The 25,997-nt window shown below is 33.9% G+C and overlaps 1 protein-coding gene across 10 annotated transcripts in view; it reads left to right on the forward strand.

The window, feature by feature from the left end:
• Window positions 1-25,997, forward strand: part of DIAPH2 (diaphanous related formin 2) — a 261,388-nt gene that overhangs the window by 121,193 nt on the left and 114,198 nt on the right. For 3 of the 10 annotated variants that reach the window (XM_072876618.1, XM_072876622.1, XM_072876621.1), the window contains 5 exons: window positions 7,897-8,071; window positions 11,993-12,120; window positions 13,044-13,104; window positions 15,743-15,863; window positions 16,171-18,249. In XM_072876618.1, the coding sequence (XP_072732719.1) occupies window positions 7,897-8,071; window positions 11,993-12,120; window positions 13,044-13,104; window positions 15,743-15,863; window positions 16,171-16,284 (599 nt within the window). In that variant the 3' untranslated portion in view covers window positions 16,285-18,249. Of the gene's footprint in view, window positions 1-7,896; window positions 8,072-11,992; window positions 12,121-13,043; window positions 13,105-15,742; window positions 15,864-16,166; window positions 18,251-25,997 lie in introns of those variants that run through there. The other 7 variants (XM_072876619.1, XM_072876620.1, XM_072876614.1 and 4 more) reach the window with 5 other exon arrangements.

Consider the following 25,997-nt stretch of genomic DNA (forward strand, 5'->3'; position numbering starts at 1 on the left):
AATTGACATTAAGAAGTAAACAATTTTGAGTCAGTAATGAGTTGGATAATACGACCTGTCCACAGCAAGGAAGAGATTTCATGTTCTGATATGTCACTTAAGAGATCAATGACTTTGTACTATGCGGTGCTTTGGAAAGGAGTCTTAACAACTGGTTCATGTCAATAGTGACAGCGGTAATCCATTTTGGTCTCCTAATGCACTGTTTGTAATTTATAATTGATTCTTAATGTCTTAGTAAGTTATGTTACGTGCATCGGAATTACTCTTTTACTCTTAAAACATGTACATAGGCACGTAATTACTGGAACTGAGACAAGCACATTCTTTCCCTAAACCAGAGTATAGTTCTGTACATACATTGACATTAAACATAAGCTACTCACAGAAATTTCTCTTTTTGTTCTGTGGATATATTGAGTGTTTTGGGATTATGAGCACTGTTTGTAATTTCCTCAGCTTCAGAGGAGAGAAGATGACGTGCTGCTCATGACGTTTCTGATTTTAGGCCTAACAGGCAATGTGTGTTGGGGGTTTTTGTTGTTGTTGTTTGTTGTGGGTTTTTTTTTTTATTTTCCACTATCTCACTTGTCAAGACAAGCTTGTTAATGGCATTTGCACTTCAGTGTGTGTAATATTTAACTTAAATTTCCTCACTTTAGATGGCTGTTATTGTTATTCTGAGAAGCTGAAAATCTGTTCATAGTTTGTACCCAAAATTTGTTTTTTATAACTTTTTAGCTTGTGTGGTATAGTTTTTTCCAGATGTGTGTTTAAAATCTTTCATCCTTTTCTTAAATTGTATCTCATATACCTGTTTTCTTTCTGTGATAAGACATATGAAGATGTCATATACATTTGTAAACATTTGTATGGTGATGACTTTAGGTCTTGATCACAGTTGAGATTGTGACCCCCTTTTTTTTTTTTTCTGGAGTGCTTTGGGTTTTTTTTCCCCTTCTGATAAGGATTGAGAAGTCTCCTTCCTTTCCCTGTATAGATGGAGAACAATATTTCAATCTAGCGCTTCTGCACGTACATGCCTCATTAAACATCATCTCGGACTGAAAGATAATTAGTGTCTTAGACTGAATCTCTCATTAAACTCTAAAGCCAAGAGCTACTTGGGGCTGGACTTGTTACAAGGTGCTCTTATCTTAAAATTGTGGTTCGCCTCTGCTTGCAAACAGACAGGACCATAGAATCAATGCACAATTGCTTTATCTTTGGCTAACTAAGATAATGATTTTACTATAGAAGTCTGAAATGATAAAGCATAGCCGTGTCATTGACTTCCGTCACCATTCTATATCAATGTTGTGATAAGGCAACTAAAATGCAGAGACCCTGCTGGTGAATGAAATCTTAGCAAGCAAATTAGAAGTACAAATACACATCTATGTGTGAAATGTATCTGTTAAAAATTCTACTTTAAAGCTTTTTCAAATTACATGTTTTCATTTACAGTACATTGTCATAATATATAAACAAAACATTACCATTTGGGCAGAGTTGGTGTTTTTCCTAAACTTTAAAAGGTTCAGGGAAAAAATCTGTGGAAGATTTACAGGAAAAAAGTGTGTTATGCACGATGTATTGACTGTTAAGCATAAGTAGTTTGTGTCAGAAAGCATACGTTTTTTTTGGAAGAGGAGAATGGTGATGTGGCCTAGCTAGTTAGGATACTCTCTAGTTTTTTCCCTTTCATCCCAGGGCGTTTAAACCTCTACTTTTAAGCATTTCTAACATTTCTTTTGAACTTAATAATTTATTTTGCCATATTTGGTGTTCTGATTTGAAATTTAGACACTATTGGCCTAAGAATGTACTTCTGAATACTTCTTTACTTCTGCCTAAGTTATTTTAAAAACACATGATGTTTATCTGGAAAGAGGAGTGTTTGCTTGTTATCAGCAGTAGGTTTAGTTGGATGTAATCTTAAGAGTTTGTCTGATGCCACCCATCTTGACTGTTCATCTAGTTTCTTGTAATGATTAAGTTCAGTGTCCTTCCTGGGAAAAATATTTCAATATGGAGTTATTTTTACTGTTGAAGCTTATTCCAGGTCTATCACACTAGCATGTAGTGAAGACCTAGTTTCTGGTAAAGAAAATAATGCATGCATCTACAATTTTTTTTTTTCCCTCTAGTTTTGAGGAGGAATTATGACTGAAGCCATATCTGTACCATGCTTTTCAGAATCATTCTTCTAATGCTGGATTTACCTTTTCAGCACAATGGCTTATCTGTATATCAAAGTGTGACAACATGTCTGATCATAGTTTGTATCCTGTAGACAGTATAGCTGTGTTAGGAAAGATTTCTAGTATGAATAGTGACATGTTAATTACTTGAGGAATAACATGTTAAAGGGAGCTGTACTGCTTGCAAGTCTGGAAGCTGTTCAGCCATGAAGCTTCAAGTATGGGTTGTTTTGTGTGATACGGGCATACCGTGGTACGTACCACAGATAGAGGGGGGTGTGTGTGTTTGTATACACACATATAAATGTATGTACATATACATACATGCCTGTGAGCTATACGTATCATGGTACACCTGTATCACACAAAAAATACGTATATAAGTGTATACATATGTATACCTGTCAGAGATATTTATCAGTATATGTACATATATACACACATATAATAGGCATATTCTGAGATGCGCACACACACACACACACTGTGGTACTCAGAATCCTCAAGTAGGCTGTAGCAGCACTGTTAACCTAACTTGAACAGAACATTTATTCTCTTAATAAATATAAACTTACTTAGTGGTATGAAATGAGTAATCAATGATTGTAATTCCTGCAGATTACGCACTTGCTCACCCATTTCTCCTCAAATTGTTTTTCAGATTTTTGTGAAAGACTACTTCCAACTGCCCTCAGGCAATAAGAAATAAATAATCATTAGTATGCTCACAATGTAGTTATGGCACAAATACTGTCTAGACTTACAAACCCACTAGTTCATTTGCTTCATATAGACTTGCCTTTGCTTCCTGAAGTCATGTATATAATTGGCTTTCACTTTAGAGTTTTTACTAAATGCGGACATGGCCATCCCTGTTTTGCATCATGATCAGAGACCCTTTGAATTTATTATGTAAGGGACACTGCACCAAATCAAAATGTATCATTCCACCCCTTGTTACTGGGGAGGACTCTTAGTCTGACGCAATCTTATTTTGGAAAGGATTAGTCTGTCCTTTGGTACTATTACTGTATTACTGTAAATATAAAATGCTTAGCTTGACTGTGGGGACTAGCTAGCATTTGACACTAACATGAGATTAACTGCTTGTAGCATTTTTCTAGGTCTAAAGTGGTCTACCAGACATTCACTAAGCCCTCCTTAGCATGCAGTCTGTGCAACTGCTTTCTCCAAAATAAGTGGATGGGATTTTTTTTTTTTTACAGAGAAGAAATTAATACAGGTAAAATAGTAAAGTGAAGAAAAAAAATTATCACCTTTCATGTCAAAATGACATTGTGCCTTCTCTTCAATAAGTGTGGATTTCTACTATAAATAAATAATAATATACAAAATAATCTTTTAGTCAGTCGTTGATTTAACAATGCATGATTAACTGAGATTCATTCAGTATTTGTGCAGAGAGAATACTGATAAATCTAGGTGCTTATATTAGTCTTCCACTGACACGAAAAAGAATCTGACAATATATTAATATGCATAACTTCATATTCACCTTGTTTATAATAATCCTATATGTTAATAGTAATTCTGTGTGATAATGCTTTAGTTAGTTGAAATATATGTGTTTAATTTGTGGTATTGAATTTTTCTTCTGTCTCATAAATCCTTTTATTATAGCAGTTTGAGGTATACATCTTAAAGATGCAGTATTTCTTTCCACCTTAGAGTTGCAGCAGCTCTCTGCAAGCCAGTCTTTTCTTATTGCTAAATAAGGGGCCAGTCTGATACAGTCTGGTTCAGACTGAGAAATCTTGCTGCCTTTTTTCCTCTCTTTGGCCTTGGAGATGGGTCAGTATATAGGTTTTGGGGTTTATGTGTTTTTTTTGACTTAAGGCATAAGAATGTACTAAGTGCCCTCTTGGGACAGACCACATGCTCTGTCCGGTGCTGGCAGCAAGATACAGTATTTAAGGAGAACACTGCAGTTCCTGCAATCTGTTTCCCCCACCATCCGCACATGTTCTCAGAGACATGTTACACGTTACATCCCTGCCTATTCCTTTTGATATCTGTTTATGGATCTGGTGTATATTAATCGAAATAATCCTTTTCTAAACTTGTTTATGCCATCTGCCTCCACTACTCTCTGTGTCAGCAAATTTGACTTTCTTTTGACTTCTCAAGCTTTCCCATTTCTTAAATGCTGACATTTCCACTATGGATGGGGGTCTTAATTCTCCTGTAAAGCTGTGAGGGCACTGAGGTGGATTGTTTATTGCTGTTGATTTGTTTTACTTTTGAAATGTGGCAAATATTTTATCTTTGCTGCTAATACAGGGAAATGTCCAGACTTCTTGTAGGCTGCTTCCTTTTTTTGGGACTGCTCATTCTAGTGTGTGTGTGGGTTATGGAGGGTTTTTTCTGGTGGTTGTTGCTGGTGGCTTGTGTCCATGTTATGTGTCGTGTCGTGTCCCGTCCCTGTTCCCCCCGCTCCCTTTTTTTTTTTTTTTTTTTAGTATTTGTCTCACTGTTCCTGTCTTGAAATGAGATATTTGTGTACTGGATTTAGTTGGTTGCTCTCTCCTGCTGCAACGTTAAGTGGAATAGTATTGTAATTACTGCTACAGAGAGGCTTTCCCAGTAATGGTTCTTGAACAGTGCTTGTGTGCCACTGAAGACCAAATGCTACATTTCATGTAGATTTTTAGTCTAGTTCTACTAGGATGTCTAGTTTTCATGTGGAATGATGGGCAAATTGAAAGTGAACAAGCCTTTGTCTTGTGATCACCAGCTTTGAGGAGTATAGTGATAGACACAGTCTTTTTAGTATGTGCATTTATGGAACGGTTTCAAAGAAATGGCATTTTGCTGCAAGTAGAGTTTATGCTTTCATAAATTAAAACCTTGCAAGACTTTTAAGAAATTCACATAATTTTCCCTGAAAGAGTAAAAGGTATTCATGTTGCCTCCTCTTCACGTTACTGATGTAGTAAATCTCTAATAAAACGGTTTATGGGAGGAAATGCAGGTATTTTATTATAGTCTATATATATGTTTCCTGTTATATAGTCTTTTTAAGCTTGTCTTGCAGAACAACAGCTTCATAAATTGTTTGAACAGAAACTTGTACGTTTGCCTGGGCTAGGCAAAAAAAAATTGTGAATGAAAATGAATATTCTACAATGCTTTTTGATAATTCAGTGTGAATATAGAAGTTAGTTATGGGAAGCACAGCTTTTGAATGCAGCATTCTTGCTTGGATAGATTTCCTTCTTACTTGCAAAGTCAGTATGTACCTAATGTAAACTGTTTTCTGAACTTACTTTTATAAAACAGAGTTACTGAAATTTTAATCACAGAGGCTAGGACTTCTTAGTTGTCATTGCTTGCTGAATTTCTTTGCACTTTTAAATTTCAGACAGAAATAAACTACTACTCTTGCCAAGCGGTCATGCATTTAAATATTTTCAAATTGCTGAAAACAGTTAAGCTTTATCTGTTATGTTGCCTATTTACTTACCAGCTGCTGTTCTTTTTACCAACAAAATTACCATTTGCATGCTCCTAATTTATTTTTTAGTTCTAGCATTTTACTCAAGTGCTGTTTGTCTCCCTATCCAACTACGTAACAGTTTATAAAAATATTGTAGTAATTCAAGTTCTTCAGTTCAAGCAAAAATGTGTGCTCCTCTTCTGACAATAATATGAAATGGTTAAACTAATGCAGCCATAACCAAAAAGCTTTGATAATGTTTATTATTCAGACTGCTTTAGTGGTTGATTTCAAGGTTAACTCTCAAATGTTAAGTTAATAGCTACAAAGGATGCTGTGGTCAGTATAGATGTATTATTTTTCTCCCCAGCTGATTTAAGCTTAAAAACCTGTGTGATTTTAAGATTACATGATTACTAGTTCCTTTGGTACCCAGTATAAAATACATAAAATTGAAAATAAAATCAAGATTATGTCTGTGATAAAGACAGCTGTATTGGTGCCTTATGTGTTTGAACATGCTTGTGAAAAGTTAAATTGGTGGTGTTATGGCTGATATGAATCGTTACTTACAAAAAATATAGAATTAATTTTGTTCTGGGAACAACTTCCTTATTTACAGGATTTTTATTTCCTATATACTGTTTTTCAAGCCATCTTGAATCAAATTCCTGCTACTGTTTAATGTCATGTAGTCACAGCACAATTTTTTACATTACAAGGAAATGGGAAAATAAACCATCCTTTTGAAAAAAAACTCTATGCAACTTTTAGACAAATTGCTTACCGTCAAAAAATAATAAAAAGCAGAACCCCCTTTTTAAAAAAAAAAAAAGTCATGTGCTTATCTTGACTACACAAAGAATCCTTGGGTTAGTTGGGATGCAAATCTACAGTGTTAGCTTTGTAGAGCAGCTGCCTGCAGTCAATAAAGAGCATTGACTTGGCCAATTACTGAAGAGTAGATAATGTGCCGGATACTTTCACCTCTGGTTCCACATATCAAAAGTTGTTTGTGGCACTGTCTTTCTAAGAACTGACCAGGATTATGTGCACTGTCACTAAAGATTAAGTAGTTTGTAGAGTATAAATTGCCTTTGAACAGAGTATACTTGAAATATTCTGTACTTAATTTAGAGGAAGGATGTGAAACGGTGCAAATGTTACAGTGCTCTTTGGGGAAAGGTGGTGTGGAGATTGTCTGCTTGTTCTTGAAAGCATGTATTTGTAAACTATGCAAGAGGAGACAAAGAACAGAAGAAAGAATTGGGTTCTAAAATCCATCTTTAAATTGAGAGGAAGTGCTTGTCAAACTGCTGTTTATGATTAAATTGAGAATGATAAGTGGACTTTATGGATTATGTCATAAAACTCAGTATTATGGTTTCAGTTTGTTTTAATGTTACATTTTGACCAGGGGCTTCTCTGCAGAGATTCTGTTCATCTAGTGCTGGATTTTCTTTGTGGTATGGTATTGCTTCACCTTCAAAGTTGCGATGTCATTGTTTCCAGTGGAGATTTCTCTCATGATGTATCAATTAGTGGTTGTTTAATATGAATTACAGAAATAGTGGTTTACATTAGAATAGCATATGACAGAGTAAGCTGTGTTTCTTTAGAGTAGCCTCTCTTTTTTTTTTTTTTTCCCTTGATGCTGTACTGTAGGTCCTTTACTTCTTTTTAATCATCAGTGGCTTTTGTTATTCAAATCTACCTTTGATGTTAACGGAAGGTTTCACAGATGTTGGTTTCTAGAAATCAGTTTAATTTCAATAAAAGAAAAATATTTGATCTTTTCTCCATGTCTGTTCCTTAAATCATTTCTGTAACTGAGTACATGCATTAATAAGATCATTCATTTAACCAAGTACATGCATTAATAAGGTAAAATCTCTTTGAACTGTAGTTACTTTTTAATCTTTGAATTAGATTTTAAAGAACGAAATATTAGAATTTTTACCAATAAATTTAAATAGAAATTGAATAATTTGAACTAATGGTAGAATTAAGTGGTGACACTTAAACATTAAATATGATGATTGGGTATATTACATTAGATATTTTCACTTAATTTTTATGAAGAGTAGGATTTTTATGAGCAGTAATTCAGAAACATGTGAGTGTACTTAATGGAATCATTCTCCTCAAGACTATTTATACTGACATTGTTTTTTCCCCTTCTGATACCCTTTCTGGAATCTGGAAGCTTTTTACTCATTGTCATTTTTTTCTTAGTTTCAGCCCAGACTCTGAAGAGCAACCTTGATTCAATGGACCGTCAGATCCAGAACCTAGAAAAAGTCATTAAGAATTTCCCTAAAACACAAGATGAACATGATAAGTTTGTAGAAAAAATGAGCATATCCTTTTTGCATGTCTTCGTTGGTGATCTGAACATTCTGATCGTCTGGTTAAGTATTCACAAGACTTGAAAATAAGTTTTGAGTCTCCTCTTCCATGCTTTTATTCTAGTGCAGAGAAAAGTATAACAGAACGTGCTGAACGTAAGAGAACATATAACTGAGTATAGCTTAAAGCATTTATAATCAGACTTTCAAGGGAGGAAACAGGATAGCTTTCTTGAAGTAAGTAGTTATAGTGGCTGGTCATAAAGATAGTAGTAGGGGGTTTTTTTGTCTTAAAGAATGGTATTTAATGATAATTGTTGAATCATTTCAATCTAGAAAACTATGAGCAGTAGAGTATTAATTATTTTAGCTTCAGATATGTTGTTTTGTGAAGGGGAGAGTATGAATTTTGTTAATAGTTTTTATTTATTTATTTTTAAATGGTCATTTTAGAGAAAAAAATATTTACATGTTTTGTACTCAAGAGTGATTTGTCCTTTTATTTCTGTAGGGAGTAGGGACCATAGATTCTTTATGCACTAGTAAGTAAAATCTGTGGGAGAATACCAAATGGTGTCTGTCTAGCCAGTTTTCCCTCCAAAATTTTTATATATCAAGCTGTACTTTTGCTCAAAAGTATAAAGTAACAAGTAAAGTATACTGTAGATGCCAGAAGCTCACAAAACTGTGAGAAACACCAAGCAGAAGTCCATTTTTTTCTTAAAAGAAATTTGCCGGTGTTTATTTTGCAGAAAGCACATTTCTATATATGTGCGACTCTGTGGTGTATGGTACATGGCCAAGTCCAAGACATTTTGTGCATTTATAGAAGCTCAGATAGTTCATGTGACATCTATTCTTTCTTACTGCAACCAGACAGAAGTCATGGTTTTGTGGGTTTTTCAAAGGGAAAAAAAAAAAAAAAGAAAAAAGAGGGGATTGATGTCTAGAGCCATTCATAGGTACTCATCACATTTAGTAGGTGGAGGTAATGAAGAGGTGGTCTTAACTACTGTGTATTTGGAAACTAAGTTTTAGCAGGATTAACCATCTGAATGGATTCAGTGACAGAAATTCACGAGAAGATATTTAGTATCTTCTCTATATGGATTTATTTTAAGTTTCTGGCAAGACTGAAGAAAAGTAGCTTAAGGGAGACAACTCATGAGTAAGTGGAAAATTGTTTCTTGTTACTTACATATTCTCTTCCACCTTGTCTTATTTGCAAGGTTAGGAGACCTGCTAGTAATCACAATTATCAGTTCTGCTGTTAAAAAAAAAAAACAACTTATTATTTTCCTGAGATACATTCACATAAAAAAAATCTTATAATATTGCCTTGTAACTGTCCTTTGCCTTGTCATCATGTGCATAGGCTGAACACTGTCAAGTAAGCCCCACTTTTTTGTTCATAAATGAAACCAACATACTGAGATGCACCTTTTGCAACCGTGTTTTCTTGTTAAGCTTGACAGCTCTGTTTCACAGGTTACACACATTTTTTTTCAGTTGTGTTGAGTAAATGCTTTGCCACTTGTTGTTTTGCTACTTATGTCTTTACTATACTTATAAAAGCGATTTGCATCACTTAAGTGATTTGGTGAGAAAAAAAAGCCAAGTAGGTCATGTTTACCCTTTTCTGCTCTGTGGTTTATCACCTGAATCTCTTAAAGAAGAGGGATCATCTGACAATGCAAAAGAATTTAAAAAAATTTTAAAAAGTAATAGTGCTTTTTTGTATTAGCAAAAATATGAGGATCCTATGAAATTTTTGAAAATTAATTGTTGAAAGTCTCCTGGGCAGCCTTGCTTCAGTGCACGTACGTTGATGTCACAGCTAGATTATCAATTCCTGGTAATTAAAATGGGCACCCTGAACTGTAGATGCCTGACAGCTTTTATCATACTAGTGAATTTGGTGGCTTGACAAAATAGATAAGACTCTAAGAAATGAAATGATTCTGCCTAAGGATTTATGTTTTCATAATTAATAGATGACCTGATAAATGGTGTTTTTCTTTTTTAGAAAGTCATCTCCAGTTATGTCAAGTGATCAAATTTGTTTCTGCTTATCATTGAATATTTTAAAATTTTCTGCACTCTTTGGTTTTTTGTGGGTTTTGTTTTGTTTTGTTTTTTAGATTGAAGAAGAAATGTTGGGGGGGGGGGATGACATTTTAGTCTTCAGTGTGAATTTTTGTTTCTGTCAGCTTGCTGAAGAATTGTTGTTGATAGCACATACTGAGATTAGAAAGTTAAAGAATTTCAGGCTCAACATCTCTCTAATTGCTTGAGTGTTTCAGAAAATTTGAGACGTGTCTGAACATAAATCATCTCTCGGTAGAGAGTTCTAGGATGCAGGAATTATACCATAATTAAAGGCATAGTTTCCCTTTCCCATTCCTGCTAATAAACAAAGCTGTCTACTGGTAATTGTGGATGAGACTTTCTTCAGAGAGTATGAAAGGAATATTGCTTGATATCATACTAAGGTAGGAGATCAATTACAATAAAAATACAATTCATAATACTCATTCATAATAAAATGAATTAATATTCATAATATAGAAGCAAATGCTATGAAAGAAATTACTTAATTTTAGTTTTTTTAACTTTTTTAGCAAATAAGTTTTTGGTACTGTGAGTGACAAAAAGATTAATAGAAATTCTACTTATATTTTCAGCTAGGATTTTTTTCTTCACCTATTTCTAAGCAGGCTAATTTGTGATTTCACTTAATCAGTGTATTTAGCGCATACAGTTATTCATCTCTGTGCATACTACTTGATGTAACTCTTGAATGCTTAAAAATAACTTAAAACTACTTTAGGAATTAAATATAAAGACAGGAAGAGTAGTATGCTACTATTGCACAACCTGTTTAAAAAATTGCAATATAATGCAGAAGTAATATGTTCACATAAATATACCCCATAGATTAACAAACTTTGAAATAAAGCTGTTAAATTAAATTCATGTAGTTTTGACTGCAGCCTGCTAACTTGATACATAACAAACAGTTATTTTATTTACAAATTGAGGAAAATGAGTTGATCTTGTCTGAATAGTTTATATTTTAAGTAAGGCTATAGGCAAATAAATGAAAGAATTTGATAACAGAAGCACATTTGGTATTACGTCACTTTCTTTAGAGCTGTGGAGATATTCATGTGAATTGATTCTGTAATTGTGTCAGTGTGACTTCCTGCTTTATTTTTTCCATTTATGATCATAAAGTTCAATGAATATAATAACAGAATTTCAGATGCTGTAGCTATAGGTTGATTGCCATCTTTCATAAACAATTCATAATTAAGATATAGTATGATCATCTGATTTTATTTCACGCATAATAGAACAGTCTCAGCAAATAATGCCACTATCAACTTCATACCTTCTTTTTAACTAAAAGCATATATTTTATGACAGTATACAATCTTAACTTGACAAATTCAACTAGTATAAGTTGTACTACATCTGTAATAGATCGTACCAATGATTTCTCTCTCAAATATACATAATGATCTGGTTTGACTCCTTGTGGTTTCGGTTTCTGGCCATCGTGACACTTTAAAAACCTTTGAAGTTTTCTGGGACCTGTTTGTAGGTCCCAGAAAATTCCATGTCAGAATTTCTGTACTGTGATCAGGTTATTTAAATTTATCTGCAATAACAAAGTAGATTAACTTCTTTAGTTTAGGACTTTTTTTCCCAGTCTTTACTGGTAGTTTTTTAATATGCATTTTAAATACTGATTTCAACTAAATACAGTATTTCAATAATTTTGTAGCTTCATAGGTATGAAGAATAAAAAAATGTAATATTGTTTATCTCTTTTTCTACATCAAAAAACTGGCTCTGTTAGCACCATCATTGTAGTAGAACTTTGCGTTCAATTAGTAAACACAGTTCAAACTTGCTTCCATGATCACTGCTTGCTGTGACACAGTTCTGCATCTTGTGTGTGTCTGTGTATTTTGCAGTGAACACTGTGGACTTTTTGAGATAGCTGTATGGAAATACTTCTGTGGGATTCTGAAGCGATTTTTATGGTTGCTGTCTTGCTATCATGCTAGGATTTTAGTTTGTCTGCCTTATATTGGGATTTTCTGTAAGTATTTAATTGCCTAAGTTTTAAGGAATGCTCGCAGCACACTGTGAAGTCTTTGGGATCATGAAGCTGACCTGTATGGTTGGCCACCAGAAATAGTTGATTTCAAACTGAGGATTACAGCTATGCTACAACAGAAAGTAGAATATAGTATGGTTAAGGGAAAAAAAAAAAAGATATTCTTTCTGTGTGTTTCATGCTACATTAAGTAACTTATGTGTGAGTCTTGAGACAACTTTTTCTTGATTTGACTGATGGCTAGCATTGTACATTACTTGCAAAGCAAATTGTAAATAATTTAACTTTAAATGTGAGAAGTTTCTTTTATAATTAGCCCAGCTTCATGCAGCACTGGGGGCGGTCTGATTTAACAGTTCAGAAAAGTAATTACGACTATGACAAATCTGGTTTTCACTCCTTTTTTTATTTCAGTGTTTGTGTGTCTAATTGAAGATTTTTTAAAATTGAAAACTCTGAATTTTATACTTACTTGCCCTAGATGTATATGCTGTTTTCTTTTTAGTGATGTTAAAGCATGAGTGTCTAGTTGGGGACTGAGGAAGATACTCAGATTAATGGGGTTTAACTTTAAATGTTATTAAGAAAGATTAAAGACAACAGAATGAAAAGCTATTTCAGAGGGAGTAATGGAAAGTTGTACAGAGTTAACTTATTAGTTAAACTTGACTTAGATTAGAACTATAGATACATAAATAATAAATACCATCTCTTCTGCCCTCCCAACATGTCCACACCCACCCCCGTGACAAAGGTTTAGTCCTCTAGAAAATAGGCAGGAGCTTTGTTCTGAGGAGAAGGGAGAAGTGGTAGAGCTAGGGTGGCAGGAGGACATGCTGTTTGATCACTGGCCATTAGGCTCATTCTTTTTGTTCATTCCTTTTGTCCATTTGTCCATTCATTAGGTTCATTCCTGCTAGTTGGAGAGACTTTTTGCTGTGTTTCTTTTGGACGATTATATAGTTTGTAAGCAGTCTTACGTTAATTTATTTATATAATGTATCCTAGATGTACTAGTATGTCCTTAAATGAAGATTTTGTATAGCTTTTCTGTTTTTCAGCTCTATCATTTACCCCAGTAAGAGAGATTAACATGCCTAATCTTGTTAAATTCTTTTGCCTACCAGAGCAATAAATGGTGCCACTTGTTTTTTCTAACTGATGGCATACATGTGAAGAATTAAAAGCTTATTTTTAAAAAATTGCAAAATTAAGGGAACCATGAATGAAAGAACAAAAATTACTGGAGATAAAAAATTTTCAAAGCAGTGTGTATTCATCTTATCATTAAATAGAAGAACAGTGATTTGTGAACTAATTTTAATTTTCAGAAAGGAACACCAGTCATTAGAACAGACTCCTTTTTATGAAATAAAAAGCTGCCTTCTTGAAAGGCATATATTCTCACTTGCTATGTATTTAAGCTCATGGTTCTATCTAATAATGACTATTGACTCACAACTAAGTATGAGTTTTATTAGTTCCTTAGCTGATGTACTTCAGTGGTAGTCAAATGATCTGGCGAGAAGTCTACTTTAAGTGTGTGTGGGACTTTTGTGCACTGAGAATGCTAGATAATATTTAATGTGCACTAAACATCAACTGATAGTTCTCTTGTACGTACCACTGTACTGCAGAATCTCTTACAACACGCCACTAGGGAAGAAACAAATATACTCTGAATCAGAATCTCAGCATCTGGAAATGGCTGTGAACCTTTTTTCTGTCTCAGAGTGACTGAGCAGCAGGACATCATTTACACACTGACATGGAGTGCTGAAAGTATGTTAATGGCATTAACACTCTTGTCATCTGTTAACACTTGGGATTTCCTCCTAGCTTGTTATGGAAAAATAATTCACTTAAAGTGTTTCGAAATGTCATTTTTAGGAAAGCCTGGTTTTGTTTTTCAGACAATTTGAAATGCACTGGTGCCTTAATTTCTGCATGTGAATATACATTAATATCTGAATTTGCTCATAACTAGAGGCTTCTCAAAAAATAACCTCAAAGGGGGAAAATTTCTAGGAACTCTTGTATATGCCCCTCCATTTGAAGTAACTATCTTTTACCTGCATGTATTTGAATGTGTTTTTAAACGTAGAGGCATTTTTCAGTACTTTGGGAACTGGAAAAGAGAACCATTCAATGATTTTTCAAATTCTCGGTCATGTATAATCCTTAAGACAATTTTATACATGTGCTTTTTCTTACAATATTTATATAAAGGTTTTGTTCTTGCTATCTGCAAAAATGACATTTGAAAACACTTCATTGGAAAGTGCAGTTCTTGACTAAAAGAGGTATTTTGGGAAAATAATGGTTATTTATCCAGATAAAATACTTTTCCTAAGTAGTGTCTAGGGAGAGAAGGTCTACCTTACTGAAGTTTGCACATCAATAAGATTTTTTTTTTTGGCTTCTCAAAGAACCTGGTTCTTATCCCCTCCCTACTTCCCTCTCTTTCTCTCTTCTCCCCCCCCCGCCCCGCCAAGTGAGAAAACCTATGTTGTCCAAAAAAGGCAGTGAAAAAGTACTTACTGTAGTTTGCAAGTTACGAAGTATTAAGTTATGTGATGAATAACAAAGGAACAGAAAGACCTGGCTTCTAGATGTAGCATGGATTTTTTTTTTTTTTTAAGTTATGGTTATATTATAGGAATATAATCAGTGTGTTTTGTTACTCTTAGTGTTGAGCATTTGTTTAAAGTTAAGCCTTCTGCTTACAGATAAAAACAAACTCCAAGGAACAGTGAGCAGAAAGCACATCTCTTAAGATGTGCTAGCACCAGGGAGTAAAGTCTTGTTTAAGAAGACTTATGAGTGTATGCAGTGGAAGGAAATGAAACAGGAGTCATTTATTCTAGTTTGAGATCAAAATGTTAGCTGTTCTCTCCAAGTCTTACCTCAGAAAAAATTAATACTTGATTAAATGCTTAGTCAAGCAATTTTTTTAATGTTTTCAACCATCAATTGTTGGTCTTTCTTGCTAATATAGAGAAAACAGAACAAAACCCACTAAATTCATATTATTGATATTGTTTGTAAATGAGGAAAGGCTAGAAACAATGGAACTTTAAAATAATTTTTTTTTCCAGTGGGGAAAAATGGACTTCTTTAAGCTTCACTCTGTGAAGTTTTGAACTTTGATTTATATGATTCTTAAGAGGATCAGCTGAGGCCATCATATGGTCTATTTTGTTATCACCCATGAAACAATTATGAACTTGTTGGAACTTTAGGATCTTGCTTAATGTCAAGAAATTAAAATTAGCTTCTAGTAGTAGTGCTGGTACTACAGCATTTAATGAGGCTTCTCCTATTTGGTATTGATTATTTAAAAATATAAAATTTTTTAGTTGTTTGCATTTAAATATGAGCTAAATTATTTCTTCAAAAACAGACTTGTGTTTAATTTATCTTTCTATTAGCAACATACAAGAAAAATCCCATTTTTTTCTAAATTAAAATAGTAAGTGGAAAAAGAAGAAAAAGACTTTGCACTGCCTACTGAAGTTACAGCACAGAAAAGTAACCACTTATTTGCTGTTGAGTCTTCGATTTATGGAGTTTTCTGTTTAAGCTGTATCTTATGTTGTTTCAGTATCTCTTTACTTACTTGTGGTTTACAAGTTTCAAGCCCAAGGAAAGAGAGCAGAAAAATCCTTCTAAGGTCTGACCTTCCTGCTGAAGAGAGACCTTGCAGTTGCCTTCTCAATATGCAAGTATGTGCAGTATATTAGAAATATAGTGATCAATAAATAATTTTCTTCAGTTGGAAGTTCTCTGTTTCCCTTTCACTTTCTGTCTGACAAGAGTACAGCCAAAAATACCATGTTAAATGAAATGTAAAATCACCTTGTACGTTGGCTCTTTCTATGCTGATTTCCTATTTAACTTCTGATTCTTACAAGCCCATACGGGCTGAGGACAACTGCTGAAGTAGGAATGTGAATGGAATTAATTTTGAAGCTATGATTCTGTTGGGCTTCCTGTCTAATCACTTTCATTTCATTGTTCTGTTCTAGTCAGATGCGCAAAATAACAGAAAGGGAAGTGAGAATGCAATCAGCGAGAGAAAGATTGGAAGACAATACAGTAAGAGGAGAATGGAAAGTAGCCAGTGGATGGAAGGATGAAGATTGAGAATCCAGATTTTGAGATAAGGGGCACAGTGTCAGAATGACAACGTTTAGAAATACTCTTATTAGTGACAGGAAAATTTCAACATGACAAAAAGATGCAAACTTTTTCTTTCCGCCTATACCCTGAAAGTCACAAATGTGTTTTGCTTCTTTGTAAGCCATTCTTAGTATATGCTCAGTACTTTTTAAATGGAAAATGCTTTAAACAGTAAATATAAGTCCTGTTATGCTGTATATCGTTTGCTTTACAATTTATTTCATACTTAAGGTGGGAAGGTTTTTTTTTTTTACTTCTATCTCTAGAATTGCAATTGTACAGATAAATGTGTAGGCCTGCTTTTGACTGTAAGCAACTTTTAATCCTTTTTGATGTTCAAGTTTTCTGGATTTCTGTTATCCTAGTGCATTCCCAAGTATATAAAATGTTCATGTTGCAAGGAACTTTTTGCAGTAGAATGTACATGTAAGTACTAGAAATACCATTTTTTTTCCCCTACTACAGACTTGGGTCAATTTGAATTAATTGTTAATGAGATTCAAAGATTCATTGTTAATGCTTTTAAGAACTTCCACCTTCTACTACATATTCTATAGGCTTTTTACTCAAATTTGCATAGTTGATTGACATGATGAGCAAAGGAAAAAAAAAAAAAACACGTGGTTGGTGTACATTAAATTTCGCATCCAGGATTCTCTTTTCTAAGTTCATGTACCTCTAGGAAAGCGAAATTTGTGACTTGAGTATCAGATTTGAGATTTCAGTGAGTTGCTTGGCTGCTTGACTGACAGCCGCCAAATGTGTATGCCCCAAATGCAAGAAAAGAATCACTAAAGTGCACTTTCGAAAAGGAAATCAATAGTATATCATTTTATGAGAGGTTACATTTAAAAACCTTTTATCTCTGAACAATCGCATCATATTTAAATGGGTATGCTAAAGCAACCAAGACACACTTGATTAAACTGATCGTGCTTGTAATTCGTAGAAGTACATCTGAAGGTCTGCCGTATTTCATCAGTGTAGGCAGAAAATCCCACTTCTGAAAGCACTGTGATAGAAGATAGGAAGAATTAGTACATACATCTAATCTGCTTTTCTTTTCCAAACTAGCGGCTTTTTTAGAAAATTCAGGGCATCAATGAATAAACAGTGTTTTCTGTTTCCATTTTTGCATTGCTAATTGTTCAAGCTCATAGCATGTCAGCATTTTGAATCCTATTGAAGAACTGACCCTGCCAAGTTCAAAATCAGGTTACAAGCAATTTGTGCTAGGTTTAGTTATGTATACTCAATTGACATTATTACGCTATGGGGAAAAAATAAAGACTGCTATTTGATGTTCTTGAGCTCAAATGTACTAAAGTTGTTTACTTAGTCTTTAGAGAGTGTGTCTCCCCAGCATATAAAATGATCTGCTTGTGCGGACTAGCCTTTTTATAGGTAGCAATTTAAAAATTAGATAATCATCAGGTGAGAAATATGGCCAGGACCTATTGCAATTAGAAGGCACAATATCAGAAACACATTCTGAAGATCTCAGTCCTGAGCAGCACAGCAGCTCTCACACAGAAACAATCCCAGAAGATGTAATTTTTTATTTTTATTTTAGGAGATTCTGTTGTTCAGTGACAATCATGATATAACTGTTGCTATTCAATTTCATTTCCACTGAGAAATGTCAGTATGGCCTTGTGGCATTTACTAATCCTTCCACTTACCTAATTTTTCACCCTGGAAAAAAAAATTAATCCCCCACTAAAATTGCTTTGAAATATTTGCATGACTGGTGTCACATTTTGTATGACTAGATATTTATCATGAAGGTCAATAGACATCATTGAATTAATATAAGACATCATTGAATTAATACTGTTTCTGCTGCATGTAAATATTCTAGACCTGTAACACATTTTCCCATTGTGTTTACTGTAATATGCAGCAGATGAAAGCTGTGAATTTTTGTACTAAGTTAACTTATAAAGATATATTGCTGAAACAAGGCAAGTTATTTTACTATCGTAATAGAATGTCTCCTTTTCTGGTCATGACTGAAAAACAGTTGGGTTTGCTTTGTTATTTAGTACAGTAAATGGTGGCGTTGCTAGTTGTTTTCCCAAATCAACTTCTTCCTAAATTAGTGGAAATATCAATCAATTTGTCATGATACTGTTACGATCCTTATGGGAGTTCTGGGAAGTATTATATTTTACAATTTCAGAATTGCTATACAGGTTTTTATACTAGCTATTTGAAATTAAGCTTTATTTTAATCTATTTACTAATGTGCTTTGACCATCCATAGTTACTAAGCTGCAACCCGCGTAGAATTAGAGAGACTTTCCAATTAAAGATGAGTTTAACCTTGTAGAAGAAACCCTTTGATATCTTCCTGCTTGGTGAAGTCCAGTCTTCCTGCTGAGAGACAGTATAACATTAAGTTATATATTCCCTAAACTGTTTCTTTGACAGAAGAGGGTTGAGGAATGAAGGAGGTTTGAGCATAGTTTTAGCCTTCATATTTATGCCCTCTGCTTTATTTCTTCTGAGTAAATGTGATACTAAGAGATAAGTGAGAAGTAGTGGTGGAAGAAACTGTCAGTGCATCTTCTACATTAAATCTGTAAATGTAAACAGCCAATGTGGAATTACAAAGGCTTCTTGTAGGGCACGTGGAGTAGCAGGTTTATCTTGAACCAGAGCAAACACGCTATTGGTTGCAAATCTAAAGCCATCTCCTTTGTTTTACTACCTCTCTCAACTTTAATGGGGCATACTGAAGCTTTCTGGAATAAATGTGGGTGGGTTTGTGTGTGTGTGTGTGGGGGTTAATCACGCAAAGTATGAAATTTTCCTTAAGTTATGCTGAAAATCTAAATTTTCTCTGAGGTGCACTATGTATCAAAAGAACTGTTAGTGTGTTTTTATTACATACCATCAAGTAACAGATACTGTTGAGATATTTCATGTTGAGATATTTCATGTTAATTGCTTAATTGGATACAGTCTGTCTGTTGCTCAGTGAAATAGAATTTGGAAAACTTTAAATTGGTCAAATCTAATCTGGCAAGATTCCAGATGTTTATTTTTGTCCTAATACAAGTTTTTAACGATACCTTGCTGTGCTTTTGCTAGGTGCCTGGCTTCATTCACTTTTTTTTTATGTTCCTGTATTTTAATATCTTTATGTTCCTTGATGAAAAAAGAATTATACACAGGCCTGCATAATTGATCATGAGATACTCCATTCTTTTATGAGCAAAACATGATATAAGCCAACAGAGAGATATTAGTAAATCACTGTTTCATTGCTTGACCAGTTATTTGAAAATTGTTGATTTGCTTTGAGACAATATCAGCCTCACAGACTACAGACTGTCTTAAGGGCATAAACAAAGGGTGATGGTAAGTAGCAATATATTTAGTAGAGTAAGATATCAGTCAGGTTCTTCAGGGACTGGTATGAAGTCCACTTTTATATAATAGTTTCAGGAAGAGTCTGTAACAAAAATCACAGACAGAATCACAGAAAGGGATGTGACTCGGCCTGGAGGGGAGGAGAGCAAAACAAGAAGCATATAGAGCCAAAAAAATATGAAAGAAAAGTGTTAGTAACTCATCTTTCTTCATGAAAAATTATATGATTTTTCATAGAAGTGTTCAATCTGTGAATTAAATTAAAACTTTGTGCTTAAATGCCCCCAGTTACGTCCATTAGAAGCTTTTTTGAAGAACTTGTCTTCCCAGATGGTGAATTTACCCAGTTCATCTGGATTTTCAGAGTCAGTTGACATTTTTTGTTACTTTAGTGTTACTCTTTAAAGGGCTCTTCTGTTTCCTTCTAGTTTTCCCCTTCATTCAGATGTATGCAGGAAGAATTGAGTCATCCGCAAAATGTCTTTCTGCCAGATGCAACGCACAACGCTTTTTTAAGAGCTTTACACTTCCTTTATCATCATACATTCTTTCTTTTCTTTATTTTTTTCCCATTTGATTAATCTTTCTTAAAGCAAACTAAAAATGCCCATGGTGTTCCAGGTGATAACTATAGGATTATATAGGTATAATCATTACTTAGATTGAACTTGAAAACCACCTAATAATGTGTCATGTTTTAATGCATAATGTTCATTTCTGTTACAACTATTTGAAATCAGTACAAGAAATGAAAAATCCCTTTGGAAAATGATCCTTTGAATTTTAACTGGTCTGGACTAAGGTACAGTTTTCATAAAGTTAATATTTAAAAGTACAAGAACTATGGAACATTATAAATGAAAACAGTGTTATACAAAGCAGATTATAAATTTTCTTTCTGACAGTCTATTTCTACCTTCTATTTCAGATCTTCTTTTCTTTTTAAGAAGGAAGGCCCTGATGTGAGGGGACATAAGATTGTATTGATTTCTTTCATATTAGGCTGTACCATAAATACTGTGAACAGGAGCGTACAAACAATTTGTAGTTTCCATTATAGTACAAATAAAGGAAGAAATTGGACAAATGTTACAAATGGGGAGGCGTAATGATATGCAACAGGTAGCCGTGTGGCAATTAAGAACTTCAAATAGCTTATTTTTCTGGTTTTTATTTATTGAAAAACATATATTCTGTAAATTATATAGTACAAACTTTTGTAGGTTATCTGTTTAAGTCCAGACATTTGACTACAGATTTGTGTTGGATTTTTTTTGTTGTTTAATCCCTGAGATTATGTAGATTTACCACACGAGGGAGCTCCATTCTATTCTGCACCTTGAAGACTGCATCCAGAATTGTACTTCAAAGTTAGGACTGTATAAGATTGAGAGAGGATTTTACATGAGAAAGGAGAAAATTATAAAAAGGTTGCTGAAATGCATTTTTAGAGTATATGTTGGCTAACTAGTGAGAGAATAATTTTTTGACAGTAATCTACACGACACGTGAAAAATTATATAGGAGGAAAAGCCTGCTTGTTTAGGAGATTTTAAAGAATAAAATTATATGAACAAAAATCTACTTAAATACATGGGAATCTAAAGGCTTCCTGATTGTGAATAATTGCCTAAGGGAAACTGTGCTTTCATCCTTAAATTTATATTAAACCAAGTTGTCCAGATCACTGAAATGTATTTTTGTAAAGAAATGTGCACTACTAGAACGATAATTCATTAGAGATCCATTTTCTAATTGCTGTATGCTTATTTTAAAATCTGAAATTAAAGGGAGAGTGCACACTCTAAATCCCTGGAGCTGCAGCATTAGATATCAAAATCAAACTGTCATGAGACATTGCTTTATCAAAAATGTTGGTGTTGATGGAACTGCTTTTTGCCCTCTACCCTTCACCACTCTCCAAAAAAGAAATTAAAAAAAAAAAACAAAAACAACTTTGGAGAAAGCATACTTTTTTTTTTTTTAAAGCAGTGTGTCTGAGTATAAGAAACTTTCATTTCGAATCCTGATTACCCTGTGATTATGCTCTTTGCTTTTCTGGCTGACCAGAACATTTGTTTAAGAAATATCCTTAAGTGTTTGTTGGCTGAGATAGAAATTTGAGGCATTACTTCACTTTCCTGACTTTTCTTTGTTTTAATCCCAGTCATTTGGGGCAAGGCTATTTGTGTGCATGCGGAGGTGAGTTCCTAGCAAATAATTGCTCAATCAGTTATGGTTACATATTTTTGGTATTAATGTCTGGAGAGAAAACAGGAGGGAAAGAACAATGCACCCTTTAACTCAAATTATATATGGTGTGTGGTTTTAGGTATGCAACTGCTATTAACTCTGGTATTATAATTAATAACTGGTATTATAATTAATATTATAATACGATGCAAATAGTATTCAAAATACTATTTAGGTGCAAAATAGACTCTCATTTTTAGAGTGTAGTCTTTCACTCTCATTTTCTCCTGCACTTGAATTTGTGAACTCTTCAGTACAGTAGTTGTTTGCACTAAACAGATTTCAATTTTTATAAATTTATTCTATGCTTTTTTATCAGGTGATGTAAAATAATTCCTTTTCCTCCTTGATTTTGAACATCTAGGCTCTTGAAACATCATATAATCTGAACTTTTTCAGATTTCTAAAAACAAGAAAATGAGGACTTCTGACATAGCTGCATTAAAGGAAACCTAGAAATATAAGGAGTCACTTCTCTTTTCCTTCCCCACACTTTACCGAAAAACTTTATCTAGATGAAGTAACCATCAGATCTGCTGATTGAAGCTTGTGAAAACTGGGTACAACTGACAGCTGAAACATAGCTCTCTTAATTAAATCCAGATGAAGTGAGAAAAAACTGCATGATCAAAGAGAAAGTGAATGTGGTTGCAGTTTCTCTGAAAGATTTAGGGCACACAAAGCTGTAATTATTGTTTAAGGCATCTCATTGTGTGTTCTGAAGCTAATATAATATTTCTAGGAGTGGCTACCTTGCCGTGGCTGTGCTGAAATAGGTATCAACAACTAATTTTTTTATTGTTGTTAGAACATTGTTTGTCAATGGTTTGTGTTATTTGAAAGTCACATTTAATTAATTTGAATATAATATGCAAAACAAATTTTGCAGAATAATTTTGTTTGTACTAGTTGCATTTTAGTTGTTTTCTTTCTTGTTTTTATTCATCTAAACAGATTTTTATCTAATTGTTCTCCAGGGAAGGTATGTTAGAAATCCATTACTCTTGCAACATTTTCTGTTTCATATATTCTTGACTATCATGTCTTCTGTGTTGCTTTCTAATTAACGCATGAACAGTGATTATAATTAATTGTTTGCCACTGCAAACAATGAGAGAGAGATTTGAGTTTGAAAAAGCTACAAATATCCTTCTTCGTACTGTTTCAAATTATTTTTAAACCAAAATATCACAAATGAGAATTGAGTTAAGAACTAGATGATTTCTGTTGTAAAAGGTGCTGGAGTAGCACCTGCATGAAGTATATAGGGAGTGACTACATTTCAGACTTCTTTGCATGGGATTCCAGGCAAAAATGTGATCCATGACTGTGAAGGATCTAAGCAAAGATCTATGAATTTTGTACAAGTATAGGAAAATAACCTGTAAAGCATTACCAAGCTGGAATAATAAACTGGAGAGTTCTTCACATTCTTCTGTAATTTTATAAGACTCTTTTTGCCTTTCTTCTGTCCTGTCATCTTCTAGTATCCATTGTTCTAGCACACCCACCAGTTACCCCTCTTCATGCTATCGTCATATTGAAGTACGTGCTGTAGGTCTAAAAAGGCTTAAGAACTGCAAGGAAAGATCATGAAACACGTAGCCAATATACACTGAATGTGAAGTTATATCTATACCTGTATCTGTTTCATTCTTCATCTGGTAAAATATCTTCTTTTTCTTTATTTTTAACAGCTCTCACAACTTCCTTTTCAGAACAAATGAAGCTAAATAGTCCACCTCTTGCATGGCAATGGCATTTTGCCATTCTCTCAAACGGATGTTTTTCACCTGTCAGGCAGTGTCAGTAAATTCAGTTCTTCTCAGCATGTTTTTGCAAAAGCAGTTTCAAAATTCTGGTGACTTCATTGGTGGAAATAAAGCTTTGGTTTTGTCAGGATGAAAGGTCTGTTTTGCTTTCAGTTCTAGAGCTTTTAGAAATTGTTTTGATCTTTAAGTCCCCTGTTAAAAATGGGAGTATGGACTTTGGGGATCATTTCCCTGTTACAATTATGGAAAAAAACCCTGAACTTCTAAGCTCATCAACTGTCTTTTTCTCTGAAGAAAACAAATACTAGTGTTTTTAGGTTAATTTAGGTTAATACCTAGCTCTAATTTTGGAGTTTTTGCAATTTTAAAAAATATTTTTATTTAAGATAGACAAGATCTTCCCTTCTCTCTAGCCTGTGGCTTTATAAATGCTGCCTTTTATGTATTCTGTTTGAGGAGCCAAGTGCTCTTACTTACTTTTAAAGTTTTCTTCTTTATGCTACCACAGGAAATGCCTAAATCAGCATCGTAAGTCTTTGAGTAGATTTTTCCAATATAAACCAATTTCAGAAACAGCCTGTGGAGCTTTGTTCCTTGGACTGAATATTTTATAAAATAGGCCCTTGTTTATCAGTTTTTGCCTAGAGAGTTCCTATGGGACTTTTAGAGAAATGAGCACTGATCTTTGCATCCTGATTAACAGAAGTATAAATAAAAAAGACAGTATTGAAATTATGTTGACATAAGCTTTCTCTTGTGCGTAGTGAAGTGGTGCATGTAGAATCAATGGAAATAGTCTTTTCATTATTGAGAAGTTTGAATGCATGAAAATTAGGAATTGATATGATTACTTAGAGCTAGGAGTAAGTAAACATTGACAGACTTTTCTAGTGTTTATCAAGATGAAAGTTTTATGGCCATTTAGGGACAAGTCAGGAAGCCTCATCTGAATTAACATGAATTTAAGCATGATTCTGCAATTTAGGGAGAAGGAGCAGGTCACAGCTAGGATTGTTAGCAGGTGGTTATGATCTTTCTGTGCTTCATTTTCATGAACACAAACACTGAAATAGTGTTTGTACACAGTGAATGCAGTTGCATTAGATAATTCTGATAGTTAATGACTTCTTCAGGTACTAATGTAAGGAAGGCCAGGGAGATGAATAGAGCTCTTTGCTGTATGATAACTGAGAAGCAACTGTTCTTTTGTGTTTTTTTTCTGGGCTATTCTGTCAGAATGCTGAATGATGAGGTAATTTGCTTTGTAATGAGAGAGAAATTCTCACACTGAGCTTTTTATGGGTATTTTATTAGTGAATCTTTAAGCTATTCAGAAGTACATGATTTTGTGTAAAACAAAATGGGACTCCTTCTATGGGTCTTGGTTTCTTTGGGTTCTAATTTGGGTAGATGAAGTATATTGTAATGAAGATTTCTGCAAATCCTCCCCCCCCCAAAAAAAAAAAAAAAAAAAAAGGCTTTCAACAGGAAGGAAAGATTAGGTGTATAATTGTGATTCATAATTATCTGTGTATGCTTCAGAAGTCTTGTCTTCTGTGTAGTCGCAGAGGTACATTATGTATGTAGTGTGAATGATAAAATTGTTAGCATCTGTTTACATACTGATAGCAGGTGAAAATAAAGCTATCAGTGTAAATGACTTACTGTTATTAAAGCTGAATTTCTGTCTTCAGCTAATAAGTTCTGTTTGTGTTTCTCCAGTTCAATTCAAAGAATGCTCTATTATGAATGAGCTTGGAGATTAGAAACTAAGAGCACTGGTACATCCTTCATCATCAAAGATGATGACCCTATTGAATCAAACTTTCTCTTCTAGCTATATGAAACATATTTTTTGCGTAGCTTGGCAGTTCCTTGATCCAGAATCCTGCTCTGAAATGGTATGCAGGAGTTTTGAAATGACAGAATGCAGTTTGTATGGTTGAAATATTTTTAGTAAATTTTCACACTTAGTGGTAGTTGTTTGGAAATCATTACAAAAAATTTGTATTGTTGTTGAAGTGTATTTCTTTAATATTAGTTGTAGATGTCCTGGTTTCGGCTGGGATAGAGTTAATTTTCTTCCTAGTAGCTGGTATAGTGCAGTGCTTTGGATTTTAGTATGAGAATGATATTGATAACACGCTGATGTTTTGGCTGTCGCTAAGCGGTATTTACATTGGTCAAGGACCTTTTTTTTGTTTTTTTTCCCCAGCTTCTCATGCTCTGCCAGGCGCCCAAGAAATGGGAGGGGGCACATCCAGGATAGTTGAT

This window comes from Ciconia boyciana, chromosome 12 (genome assembly GCF_034638445.1).
Source record: "Ciconia boyciana chromosome 12, ASM3463844v1, whole genome shotgun sequence".
NCBI lineage: Eukaryota > Metazoa > Chordata > Aves > Ciconiiformes > Ciconiidae > Ciconia > Ciconia boyciana.